This window comes from Scardinius erythrophthalmus, assembly GCF_964197995.2.
Source record: "Scardinius erythrophthalmus genome assembly, chromosome: 16".
NCBI classification, from domain to species: domain Eukaryota; kingdom Metazoa; phylum Chordata; class Actinopteri; order Cypriniformes; family Leuciscidae; genus Scardinius; species Scardinius erythrophthalmus.
In genome coordinates this window covers 3632316-3646691 of record NC_138236.1, presented here as the reverse complement: position 1 = coordinate 3646691, position 14376 = coordinate 3632316, and the positions used below count along the sequence as shown (strand labels likewise).

Here is a 14376-nt window from a genome sequence, read left to right as displayed (position 1 = left end):
GTTAAATAAACTGTTCATCTACATGCTTCAGATATTAGTACTCTCATAATTTCCTGATGTTTTACAGTGTTTGTTAAAGGTGAAGCATGCAATTTCTGTTCCAGATTCAGTATTTTATCACAAAAAATGACACACATCACCTTTAATAACAGACGTTTGTGAGAGTTTCCCATAACCGGCAGTTCCCACACGAATGCCAACCAGTCCAGGCCAGAAGAGGCCACAGTGTCGGTCACGGTCGATGCTTTTAAACGGGTGAAATGCGATCACATCTGTGCGATAAGGCTCATATGAAGCACTGTGGCCCCTGTGGTCTGAACTGTGATAACCCTTCTCTGGTTCTCCACTTCCACTGTTGGCTAGTTGCTCTTGGTCATGCTTTTGGTCTTCAGCTCAGCCAGTTTGCTGGTGACAAAGTTCCACTTGAAGGCCGGTGTGTCTTCACTCCCTCCTCCGAGTGTGGTGTACTTGGAGAAGCTGTTTCCCGCGCCTCCATCTCCCTCCTGCCCGGCCTGGTGTTCGACGTCTTCAGCCCTCGCCCCGCTCTCGTTCTCCTCCTCCTGCTGTCTGCCGTCTCCTCCTGCCTCCTCGGCCTCCGCTTGCTTCATCGCAGCTGCCTGGTGCCACTTAGTCGAAAAGTTATCCCAGAATCCAGTGTTTCGCTTGTTGGGTCGTGGAGGCTCCTCCGGCTTCACTGCCAGTGGACTGTATGGACGATAAAGGAAACAATACTAGCAACTCGCAATTCATTTTTTCTGATTAAATAATGTTTTTTGCAAGAAACATAACCACTAGTGTTCAAATAAATTGAGTCATTTTATTCAGCGAGGATGCATTAAATGAATCAAAATGGACCGTAAAGGCATTTATAAGGTTAAAAATAAATGCTGTTCATTTGAAATTTCTATTCATCAAAGAATCCTGAAAAAAACAGTTTCTACAAAAATATAATGCAACTGATTTACAACATTGCCCAGCGAGCATAAGCTGTCATTTCACCAACTAGACCCGATATAGTCCGGCTATGAGTAACCCACTTCTAGCCAAAATAACCTTGAATTTGTTTACATGTCGTCTTAGCCAAAATATCTTGCGAGACGTATGATATTCCATCATGTACATGTAAGCAAAGTCAACAGTGATTACATGGTGTTTGGGTTTCATTTCTTAGACATGTTCTATGCGTAGCCTGAGCATCTATTATTGGGCGATGGTTAGACGTCTAGTAAATTTTCACTGACAGCCCAAATTTTCCTTTAATCTTTTAAAAGCAAAATTGTTTGCTGGATGATAACAATCAGAAATGTTTCCTGAGCAGTAAATCAGCATATTAAAAGGACACTGAATGATGCTGAAAAGTAATCTTTGCATCACAGGAATAAATATCACTTTAAAACATATTTAAATAGAACACAGCTACTTTAAATTGTAATAATATTTCACAATATTACTGCCTTTACTGTATTTTTGATCAAATAAATGCAGCCTTGGTGAGCAGAAGAGACTTCCTTGAAAAAATATTTGACAAATCGTGCCAACTTTTGAACAGTGGCATAAATCACACACAAAAAAGTGACCATTTTAGCTCTTGTGTAACTGTGAAATGGTACTTGTATTTTTCCCTGTACAGAACATTAGTGAATAAAACAGGCTTTTCAAGTAGGAAGATCATCGTAACACTCACTGATCTGCTGCCGGCTGGGTCTCTGCCTCCAGAAGTTGGTGTTCGTCATCCTGGGTGAATAGAGACGAAACACTTTTCCAACCTTTCGCTCCGGCTCCCTGCATCTGAGGAGGAACATACACACATTCACACACTCAACCCAACAAACATCAGTATGTCTATATGCTGTGGACATGAAATGTCGTGAAGTGTGACATACTCTAATTCATCAAAAAAAAAAAATGTTTGTGGACAAATATTAACTTGTGTTTGAAGCACACACTTACAGTGTGCAGTGGATTTGTTTTTATTTCTTCAGTAAAACTTACTCTCTTGGCCAGCTGTGTCATTGCACTGGGTCCTTCATCAGTCTGGATAGGTATTATATCTTCAGCCGCATCACTGACCTTCACAGACAAATATTAATCAAAGACAAAGTTATAATGGGGACACTAATATTCAATAATATTATTGATCTGACTGTACTAACACTGTTCTATATACGAGCTGGACGATGACATCTCTGTTTTCTGCAGAACTGCTTTAAAGATGAAATGAGCTCATTTAATAATTAATGATCTTTACAACAGAACTCAATCAACACTAAACTGACTTCAGCCGAACGGTGACTCTGTTTTCTTTTAGAGCTGCTGTTCAGAACAAATGAACTGTTCCTGTTATTTCCATGTTCCTGTTATCCCTGTAAAGCTGATTTAAAGCACTATATACATAAATGTGACTTAATGGTCAGTAAGAGGTAAAACAAATGATGGATAAAGAGAGTTTATATAATTACAACATTTGTACACCAAACAAATTTTTATTCGAGTCAAAAATATTACTTAACATCACTGAATCCCCCTAAATACATTTGGTATTGGTTTATACCAACAAAAGATCATTTTTATGCGTTAAATCAGGTAGAAATAGCTCTTTAAAGTAGTAATTGCAGTTACCACTTCTTATTACAGTGCTTACATATACATGAATAAACTATTGTGGTGTTTGGTGAAACTACACCAAGGTCCTTTTAAAGTCAGCACGAAATCAAAATTGACTATTCTTATTTTTTATGGAATATTGCAGTATTTGTTGTAAATGATTTATCAGTATTTTATTTTTTAAATTCATGTGCTTAATCTTTAATCAAAATATCTTCCCCTCCCTCTTGCATCTCTTCTCTGATGACGAGGGCGGGGCAACCTGTCAATCACATGAGATCCACCAATAGCAAACCACAACCATCCAATCAATTTCCAACGGACAAAATCAAGCCCCACCCTATATTTGTTCTTGTTCCCGAAGCTTTCACTAAGATATACATCACTATAGGGAAGAAAATATTATCACAATTTCCGTTTCATGCCGACTTTAATGCAAGGATGAACAAAAATGTCAAATAATACTATTATTGCCCCTGTAAAAACCATCAAACTCCAGCTTGACCAGTGGAAATCTGCCTGATGGCCAGCTAAGACAAGCAAACAATACATTCAATACAATACATCTACTTTTAAATTACTGTTATGAATTTGGAGCAACTCCCATCATGCATTTAAGAGTCAGCGCTGAGTCAGCGCTGAAAGAAACTAAAAGCATGCATCCGGTGTTTATCTTGAATACAATGCTGTAATCTGTTGGCATTGTAGCAGACTATGGAAACTATGCAAGTTCACACTGGTAAGCGAGAGGTTTCACAGACAGGCGAGAACTGTGGGGAATCAGCCAACAAGTCCAACACACCCTAGAGTATGTTATCCGTCTCCAGTCAACCACTGGAATGACATCCTATTCCTATCACTGACTCATGTAGATCCCATTACAGGGCCTTTGAAAAATGGGGAAAGGTTTCCCTTCATCAGATTCTTGAAAGAATGTTTCAAATATTCGAATGCATCCAGAAACTCAGAAATGCATTTATAAGTGCTTTAAAAACACATGCTCTTGACACTCAACATATAGCACAGGAACTGAGGAAAAAACTGTCTATTATCAAATCCACAAGAATCCACAAGAATCATTGATGCAATTCATATAGCTGGGTTTTATTTGATCTTTTATTTTATTTTATATGGCTATCACTCAATGCACTTAAATGTTTGATTAAGACATTTTGTGACATTATTTCTTTGGTTAAGTTGGGGGAAATCTAACGTTGAGTACTGATAGTGTGCTCAGAGTCCCAGGACTAGCAATAGACTGATATACTGGACCGGCTGATGTATTATAAATACAATTGTATTATGTATATAAATCCACCACTCGGAATCCTGCTTTTCTAGATATCAGTATTGCCATTGGTCATTGAAAAACTGCATAAATATTTGCCACTGAAGTTGACACTCAGGATTTAGTTGTTCTTTTCTCATTTAAATGTTTGTCGATTCACTCTTTGTAATCTTGCTCGTTACAAACAGCTGTTATATTTACTATAAAGATGTGCCAAATAAACACACTCAAAAATATTTAGGCCTAAATTCCAGATTTTAAAAGTTCTATCCGTTTGGATCACACAGCTTTAACATAAACAAACTAAACTTTTAAGTAGGATTTCTGTAACGTGTTTTAAACACACAATAACCAGGTGTATATTGGTCTTCAATAAATCCAATCTCTATAACATACTAATCGACTAATCAGCCGTATTTTAACCATGTTCATACTTTTTACCTGAATAAATTAAATTGTGTTCACATTTAACACAGTCTAAGCAAAATGAATAAATGCATTTTGCAAATATGATGATGTGAATAAAACCAAATAGATGCAAATAGTTCAATTACTTTTGAGTGCTCAAATCTTACCCATTTCATCCATGTATTACTGACAAATATGCATCACATTAAGTTTATTAGTTTGATTATGTTAGAACGCTGTGATCCAAATGGATGGAGATTTTATATGCAATTCAAATACATAATGCAAATCTTGAATGTAGGCCTAAATATGTTTCGAGTGCATGTTCACCCATATCTGACCACCATATTGCCTGTCTGCTGCTGTTCTGGGATGTACCTCTTCCACCGGTTCCTCGTCCATGTCTGGGTTGATGGTCTTCATGACTTTACTCTTGTAGACTTTCCACATGGGGTTCATGACGGACACCTTCAAAAACTCCTCAGATGTGCACAAAAACAATCCAAGATATCTCTAAGCCACCCAGCCTTAGTTTAGATCTAAATCTCTAACAATATTCCTGTTCCATCTGTAAAAGACTATCAGTTTTCAGTGCAAAATGAAAACAAGCTTCTCCTCATTGTCTTTATGCGGACACTTTGAATGAAAAGAAAATTCGGGCTGCTAGTCGAGTCCTTGAGTTCAGTGTGAAGTAGATGAAAGGGGCAGTTGCAGAGGTGAACGCACACACACACACACACACACACACACACACACACACACACACACACACACACACACACACAACACTCTGTGACACGCTCAGAAGCACAGCATCGGTTACCTGGAAACAGGTGTGGGTTTCCTACTGAATATTTCAAGCAGCTCTGCTAATAGTTGAGCCTTCATTGTTGGCTACTTTAAGAAGAGCAGGCCGTGTAACATTAACCCTGCAGAATGAACATATATAGACACCAATAAGGTCAGATCTTTGGTTGTGACAATGCTATTTATTATATTATTATTATTCAAAAGACTATTCAATAATTGTTCTTTGGAAACACCAAAAAAGAATGCGAAATTAAACACAAACACAAACCTCGACAGGTGAACATGCCCAGGTTAAAGCCTACTTCACCCTGAAATTAAAAGAAAGTAATAAAAGAGAAAATAGCTTAAACAAAAGAATTATGACAATTAAACACTTTCTCCTCAAATTCTTATAATTGTAAAGGCAGCGTTTCTTCATTTTAGCATTGGATATCAAGCGACGACCCAACATCACTAACACTGTTTATTGTACCTTTATTAGAAAATATGTCAGATTTGTAAATCCACACACACACAGCAGAAATGACATCAACAACAAATGATCAGGTGAGAGTTTTTTCCACACTTTTAGAAACTAAGACTTTGCAATACTAACTATGCATGATGTTAGTTGCATTTTATTATAGCCTATACTATTATTTTTCTTGCTGCGATGCATCAGAACAGACTTTATTTTAAAGACGTGTTTTACCCCAAATTTGTATTACAGTAATGCAACCATACATTTTGTTTTTGAGTTTGTTTGTTTTTTACTAATTGAAATAAAGCTAAAATAAAACTTAAAATTAAAAAACTTAAGCAAAAATTAGAAATGTTGCCTTTAATTGGCAACTAATTGAAATAAGTTGAAGTTGAAGTACTTAAATTACGAAAACTAAAACTGAAATAGTATTTACTCGAAATTGAAATATAAAAATAAAATAATAAAACTGGCAAAGCACATCATAAAATTACATATAATAAATAATGCTAAAATAATACTAAATGCTAAATAGTTCAGTTCAACCACATGCGGTTTCATGTCATCTATACATTACACACCCCATCATCGCCAAATCATAGAAAAATTCAGTTAAGACAGTTGTATTAATCTTAACAATACACAACAAATCAATACACAGAAAAACAGATTTCTAAAATAAGGTAGCATATAGGCCACAAATCTGTAAGTAGGCTACAGTATTCAAAACTGAACAGGTGATGTTGTGTAATATTCAGTTACTGTAAGAAACTGTTCCAGCGGGTGGAGTTTACTGAATATTACACATCACCTGTGTATAGCCTACTCCCATTAACTGGAACAGATTTTCACTGGAACTGAATATTACATCCAAAAATTGTTATGTAATCAATCAGCATATTGTTGTGTAACTTCACCTATTGGAACAGTATTTCACAATTTTTCACAGGAACTGAATATTACGAACAACTATTTAAAGAACGATTTACAAAACAACGACTGCGAAAGCGTGCACGGATTATAAATTTGTTCACTGTTACCGGTGTAGGCTATAGCGTTTTTTTTTTTTTCTCTCTTTTTTTTCTGTATTGTTCTATTTTGTTAATAAATTTTGCATTCTGTTTTGGCTTTCCCGTGTCTCCCTATTTTTGTTGTGTCCCTTTTGAGCCACGGGGCGAAACGAGTATGGATTGAAAAACCAAAGCAATACGGTTTACAGATCTGAGCACAGCTGAGACTTTTTCTCTGGTAGCCTAAGTTACTTTTGGCTTTTGGTTTGTATTCTCAGGAATGAGTGATGCGCTTTCGCTTTTAAAGTTTTATAAAATAAGTAGCCTAAGATATGGCTTGAATGGTTTAAAAGCATTAGCAAGAATAAAAGCGCATCATATAATGTAACGCCATGCAGCCAAAGGATGACAGAAAAAAAAACGGATGCTGCGTTAATTGCGTTAAATATTTACGTAGGCTACCACTGAGTCTTTTCCCATTTCTACCAGTAACGCTTATTCAACTTCCCGCGTCTACTCTACCTGCGCAGATATCGACGGGACAACTGGGTTGTAGGTTGCCAGGTTGAGCTCACAAATGGGTTGAAATTTGTATGATGTGTTGATTGCGCGAGTAGCATGGGTTTCATACAAGATCTGGCAACTGGACAACCTTGGAATAATATATTGATGTGATTATTCATATAACGACGTTTTGGCCATAAAAATAGGCTAACGGGACTTTCACGGGAGAAATAACAAAACGGGAGGGGGGCGGGAGATGGGTGTGAAATACGGGAGACTCCCGGGGTAAACGGGAGTGTTGACAGGTATGATGAGTATAACAAATGTATCATGATATATATGAAACAATATAAATAAAATATCATAAATATCATTAAGTTTGTTTGTATTTCAACAGTTACACTAAATGCGTCTTTATTGCACGCATTGTGTTTATCGTGAAATTCATACGCGAAAATGAGTTTTTACGTGCATACGCATCAGTAGGGTGTGGGGTAGGCCTATGTATTATACGTTTGCGTAAGATTAGTGTTGTGTGGAGCGTGTGTATCAGGCCTACACGCAATAAACTGCGTATTATGCACGCGAAAACTGTAGCGCCATATGCACGTAAAAGGTCATTTTCGCGTATGTAAATTGCACGATAAACACAATGCGTGCTATAGAGACGCATTTTCATGAGATCAGTGTTTTTTTTTTTTTTTTTTTTTTTTTTTACAGTAAAGAGAATTTGGGGTAAACTATGTAGCCTATTTAAAATAATGTCATGTTACAAAAAAAATCTTAATGGCCCTTAAAGTCCCTTTTCTTTATGCATAATACTTTATTTCTGTCTCCTTTTTTGTATTACAATTTTTTTATGGGATAAAATGTGACCAGGACATGTTTTAGTGAGATTCATCCCTTTTAATTTGAAATTATTAAACATCTGAATAAAAGAAAGCGGTGATCAAAACGAGGGTTGTTTAAAGTTGACCCTCAACCTCTGTGTGTTTTCAGAAGAGGGGGGTCGGGTCGCTGACCTGCGCTTTCATAATTACCATACGGGCCTGCGCATAGAGTCCAGCTACCAGAATGATAATGTTTGTTGTGTAATTTCACCTGACACATTAGTTTCCTCTAGCTTGTTTCTTGTTAACCTGATCTCGAAGTATATACGCAATATATGGAGACAGACATTATTAAAAATGTATGCTTTCAGGTGTCATTTACCTTTGGAACAGATGCCGATCACTTTATACCAGAGGACGGTTTATAGCTTTTCAGTTTACTGTTTAGATGCACAGCCTTTACATTTATTGACACATAACTAAATCTGAGACATATATGTGAACCTGGAGCATAAACCGTTTCAATGCCTTAGGTGACTTAAGCAACATTTTCTTTAAATGCAAACCAGATTAAGGCTTGAAGCCTTTGCGGTCGTAAAGTTTCGGAGAGACTCGCATCACATGCAGAACTGGCAGATCTCTCTGAGAACAAGCGCTCTTGATGTGCTGCATTGAGTTTCACTGGTTTCCATTATTCAGAGGGCTCTGGCACGCTATTCATGCGTGGGAACCAAATCCTCCTTCTGTCGCACCCAGATCAACCAATCACAACAACAGCCCAGGCAACTGTGAACATCCAATAATCAAATCATCTGCATGCAAACTTTCATTTGCATGTTGTTACAGTACAAACCTGATAGTTGTTCCAAAAACCCAGCTTGACTACTTTAAATGAGCTGTATACACAAACATGACAATTCTGTCTCCGTTTGGTTGAAGACATATAGTTGCAAATAAACCTCTAACATACAATAAACTAACTAATTGGGGCCAATGCCTGTGACAGTTTACAGGTGGGGCCCTACAGACCCAAGGACTGACATTAGTGTACACATTGTGTGAATTAAAACCTTTCACTGACAGGATTGAGCACGACTTATAGGCACCAACAATATGGTTAAAGCTCCACATATATCAGAGAATTACATTTGACAGCCTTGACATTATTCTTTGCCCGTTTGAACCTGATCCTGATCATCATCTCTGAATGATGATGTTTATGTAATCTGATAAAACTTTACAATCAGAGCTAAGGAGACTTGAAAACTTGAAACCTTTACAAAGAATGTTTTGTAACATCAAAATTTGAACTCTTTGGCTTTAAATCAAAACTATTGGCACAGATCCTGTCAAGCAATGACAAAATCATGTTTGCATACCTAAAAGTGACCTTATACAGAAACACCCAAGATGACTCGGCTGTTTATTTGATTTAATTTATTTCACCTTTATTTGACTTCAGAACACAATTCTTATTTATGACACCCTGGGAAAAAATGCTGTTTAAATGTGGGGAAAGTGACAGTAGAAACTGAAGAGATTAATATTTGTGATCCTTTAATCCATGAACATATGAATTTATGGTGATTCATGGCTGAAAATTGGGTTGCAGATCTGTTGTATGGGTTACAGTGGGAAAAATGTACATGTTAATTACAATCGTATGTTCTGTACTTTTATTTTTATCTTATTTTTGTCCAGTGAAAAAAAAATGAAGCAAAGAGTGGATCCTTCAGCAGGAATCATCAAAACTGTTATTTAACTGTAATTGTCAGATAAGAACTCTCATTAAAACATACCTTCATCATTTAGTTTTACTAATTTTCAAATACCATTAATCTGTAGTTTTGGTGTCCTTTCCACCAACACTTTTCCCCTAATAATGTTTTGTTTGGTTGTTTTTTTTTGTTTGTTGTTCACTTGTGGTCATAATATTTAATTATGCATAATTTCTAATCAAGTCAGATTCAAAAAGTGTGAAATAATTACTTTTTTATATTAACTATGCAATGACAATAGAGCAGTCAGACAAAATGAACACAACCGATCTGTATTTACTACTTTGTTCTATGAACAGTGCACATGTTACAGCATTGGCTACACCAGTGAGGATCTGCTATAGGCAATATTTTACAGACTGTATTGAAACATAAATGATATGTCACTTAATTTGTCAGTAGGCTATATAAATTACAGAAACTGTTTCAGTCTTACAGCAAGGGCTGAATTTGGATTAAATGCTGGGCGTTTTAGGGCGAGGCATCATTTATTAGAACGACACCCATAACCACAGATTCATTCTCCTCAGACACGCTGGGAAACTTAATCATTTCTGACGACTACTCTAGGTAATGCTTTTCGATTATGCATGCAATTTACTCACACAGAAATTCTTAACATTTATTGATTATAACAGATCTAATAGAAGTTGTTTGTGTGCCATGATGAAGAAGACATGTCCACCTTTAAATCTGCTGTTATTCAAACTACTATTTCTTTCTAGCTTGTGAAAATGGAGCCTTTGACTGCAGCAAACACACAGTTCTCCCTCAACCTGTTCAAGAAGATCAGCGGAGGAAACGCATCAGGAAATGTGTTCTACTCTCCTGTCAGCATCTCCTCGGCTCTGGCCATGGTGTTGCTCGGTGCAAGAGGAAACACAGCAGATCAGATGATTAAGGTGATCTCAAACTTATGCATTTTTTTTATAGCCAGTTGTTTTTCCTTTAATCAAAAGGACAGATTTCTATACATGGAATGTATCAAACACAGATGATTAAAATTAGTTGTGTTCTGCATTCATTCAAATGGAATTCAAGCCAGGATTCTCGATTCCATTTAGAATGTCACACAATCCTGTTCTGATGTGTGAGTTTTCCTGTGATGATGAGATTTGTGCATGTCCAGACAAGACCAACATAGTCTCATGTTGCAGTTTCACTTAAAGGTCGGGACACTGAAAATTATGGTCATTATGGGTTGGGCTGTTTGGGTTGTTACAGTTTCAGTTGTTAATTAACGCTCAAGTCTGTGTCATTTTAATTGAATAAAGATACCAACGTGTCTGGAGTAAATCGAGGCTTGGATGTGTTTGATGCATCAGTGTTTTAACTATCTGAGCAGAGCATTCACAATAGATGTTGAAGTTATCCGAATAGTGAGGTTATCTTTATTAATTCTACCCAAAATAATGCTGTGCAGGTCTTGGGCTTTACCAATCCTCCCAAACCCGACGCCGCGACTCCAGGACATCATCAATCAACCCAGAAGCCCCAGATAGCATGTGGCGTCAAGGGTCAACATGAACCCATGACGCAACAAACCCAGAAGTTTGAGATACCTGCCGAACTCAAGGTTCAGAATGAGTATTTACATGAAACACTAACCTCATGACTTTATGATTGTGATAACAGCTGTATATACTGTAGTGGTTTTTTGGTTGATCTTGCTGTTTTTAATGCAGCTGATTTATTTATTTTTTTGATGCAAACAGAAATGTCCTCAGCCGGTACCTGGACAAAAAACTGAGGACCAAATTCATTCTAGTTTCAACAAGTTTATGAGAGACCTGAACAAACCAGGAGTCCCGTATGTGTTGAGTCTTGCCAACCGCCTCTACGGAGAGCAATCCTACCAGTTTGTTGAGGTAAGACTCAAATAATCCCAGATCTTTTATTAAAGGACAGGTTTCTGGAAATGTTCTCGGCTCTAATATCATTTGCATCTTAATCGGTTTGCTGTATTACAGAAATTCCTCAATGACGCAAAAAGCTACTATGAAGCCGGACTGGAGAAGGTGGACTTCAAGAACCAATCAGAGGCTGCTCGTGTCAACATCAACAAATGGGTGGAGAAAAAAACACAAGGTGAAATCCAGCATAAACTTATTCTCAATTTCAAACTTACTCTAAACTCTTACAAATAAAAGTTATGTCATGTTTTTGCAGCACTTTAGTTTCAGCGAAAATGTCTTTTCAAGGGCCATGTTTGGCTTCATGGGTTCTTGAGTTGAGCTTTATAGTAACAATATCAAACCAACCAGTTCAAATCACTGCTCAAAGTGAACAATGTCCATTTGTATTTTAGAGAAGATCAAGGACTTGCTGCCACAGGGAGCCATCGATGGGATGACGAAACTGGTTTTGGTGAACGCCATCTACTTCAAAGGAAACTGGGAGAAGCAATTTCCAAAGGGATCCACCAGAGATGGGCAGTTTAAGCTGAACAAGGTGGGATTTAATGCTCTTGTTTTTTTCTGCCGTATTTTAAATTGTTTGTGCATAACAGTCAGGAAATATGAGGGGTTATAATGTGTTCCCATTGATAACTGGCAGAATCGAACTAAACCAGTGAAGATGATGAATCAAAAGGCGCAGTTTCCTCTAACCTTCATCCCAGAGATCAACAGTAAGGTTCTGGAGCTGCCGTATGTCGGGAAGAATCTCAGTATGTTGATCATCCTTCCTAACGAGATGGAAGACGACACCACTGGCCTTCAGAAGGTGAGACAGCACAGACTTTGCTTGTAAACACTCTTAAAAATGGGCTCTATAGAGGGATGTTTTTGCAGTGATGCAATAGAAAAGCCATTTTGGGTTCTTTAAACCTTTTTTTTTCTTAGTGTGAATAATATTCTGTGAATAATAACCATTTCCACTGTAAAGAACCTTTTGTGCAATGGATAGGTTCCACGAATGCTGAAGGTTCTTCATGAAACCATCAATGCAAATAATGAACTTAGATTTTTAAGAGTGTAGAAAAAACATTTTGGTTCCCCAAAGAACCTTTCTGTGATCAGTTCTTAAAATAACCAATTTTCTTCTTAGTGTGAAGTTAAAAATCTAAAGAACCTTTTCCCACAATAAAGAACCTTTTGTTGAATGAAACGGTGGATGTTAAAGGAACCATTGCAGCAAATAAAGAACATTTATTTTTAAGCATGCATATGGTGTGTTGTTTCATTACTGGTTAATGGCAAATACATAAGTTCTTTGGATTCATGTTAGGTTCATATGCTTTTAATAAACATTTATACAATATGTAAAACATACATTAACACGACTGTCTTATCCAGCTTGAAAAGGCACTGACCTACGAGAAGTTCATGCAGTGGACCAAACCCAGCAACATGCGTCAACAAGAGGTTGATGTGTCTCTGCCCAGATTCAAGATGGAGGAAAAATACGACATGAAGAGTCTTCTGATCAGCATGGGAATGGAGGATGTTTTCGACTCGCAGAAGGTGAATCTTTCAGGCATGTCCTCCAACAACGGCCTGGTGCTGTCGAAGGTGATCCATAAAGCCTTTGTTGAAGTCAACGAGGAAGGAACCGAAGCGTCTGCAGCCACCGGCGCCGTCGTCGCAGTACGTTCCTTTCCATCGATGTTTAACGCAGACCACCCGTTCCTTTTCTTCATCCGGCACAATCCCTCCAATGCCATTCTGTTCTATGGACGCTTCTGTTCTCCTTAAAGATAGTGATGATGACATGATAATTCTACATTACTGTTTTCCTCTTATAAATAAAGTCAATAGTAAAAAATTGAGTGAAATTGTATATGCCTTTACTATATATGTACAAAATCAGTGTTTACACATTTACTTATTTACTTGCTATTTTAAAAATGGAGGTTATTGACACATAGGTATAATAGTTGCATAGACTTTGTTGCATAATGTCAAATGTCACGTGCATGCTCACAATTATATTTAGTAAGAAAGTATCATTCAATATTGATATAGCAACATTAATTGTATGGAAGGAAGTGATAAAAGTTTATTTTAAAAAAAATAAAATAAAATTCAAAGCAGCTAGAGGGGGCTATACCCTCCATTCATATAATATATCAATACTGTCACCGTATGCAAATACTTTTTATAGTGGCAAAAGTATTGTGGAAGTTACTGATACTATAGTTACTGATACTATAGTTACTGATACTGTCTGACACATTCTAACAAACATAAATGTGGAACACCATGAGAAAAAGTCTATGTTGCATGGAAAAGGCAGTGTGCCCTCTTGTGGCCTTGAGTTGCGCTGACAAATATGTCATCTTTGCCTTCTTTACCTGTAGAGGGAGCTCAAACCCAAACTTTGTCTTGTTGCAGCCTTATGCTAAAAAAAATTTTAACTTGCATTTTTTCACACCAATGTACACTCCGTACTCCATATACTTATGCAATGTTATTATTTAGCTTTTTGCTTTTCAATAAATTAGCAAATTATTGCAAATCTGGCCCTTGCTTTGTCATTCTAGGGTGTGGGTTAATGTGAAAAGGGGGTGTGAATACTTTTGCAATGCACTGTATAATTGAACCGTATCAAAAATAAGACCCATTAGAGAAAGGAAATACAAAAAAAAAAAAAAAACACTTAAACCAGATATTATCTTAGTATTGGGAGATGATAGGGTTTGTGGCTCTTACCATTGAAAAAAGGCTAACTTGGATCATGTGAG

At 37.0% G+C, this 14376-nt stretch overlaps 2 protein-coding genes across 2 annotated transcripts; one reads left to right on the top strand and one right to left on the bottom strand.

The window, feature by feature from the left end:
- Positions 1-359: 359 nt before the first annotated feature.
- Positions 360-4759, bottom strand: LOC308703969 (uncharacterized protein C1orf232; the record flags this gene model as incomplete). Its single annotated transcript, XM_081388016.1, has 4 exons — positions 360-705; positions 1685-1788; positions 1993-2070; positions 4679-4759. The coding sequence occupies 4 exons, from the start codon at positions 4757-4759 to the stop codon at positions 360-362; spliced, it is 609 nt and encodes a 202-aa protein (XP_081244142.1).
- Positions 4760-10194: 5435 nt separating this feature from the next.
- On the top strand, positions 10195-13450 carry LOC308704923 (leukocyte elastase inhibitor-like). The gene is made up of 8 exons (XM_081389610.1): positions 10195-10262; positions 10418-10594; positions 11116-11268; positions 11408-11560; positions 11663-11780; positions 12001-12143; positions 12249-12416; positions 12989-13450. Exons 2-8 carry the CDS (start codon positions 10427-10429, stop codon positions 13385-13387), a joined length of 1302 nt encoding a protein of 433 aa, XP_081245736.1. The 5' UTR covers positions 10195-10262; positions 10418-10426; the 3' UTR covers positions 13388-13450.
- Positions 13451-14376: the final 926 nt, after the last annotated feature.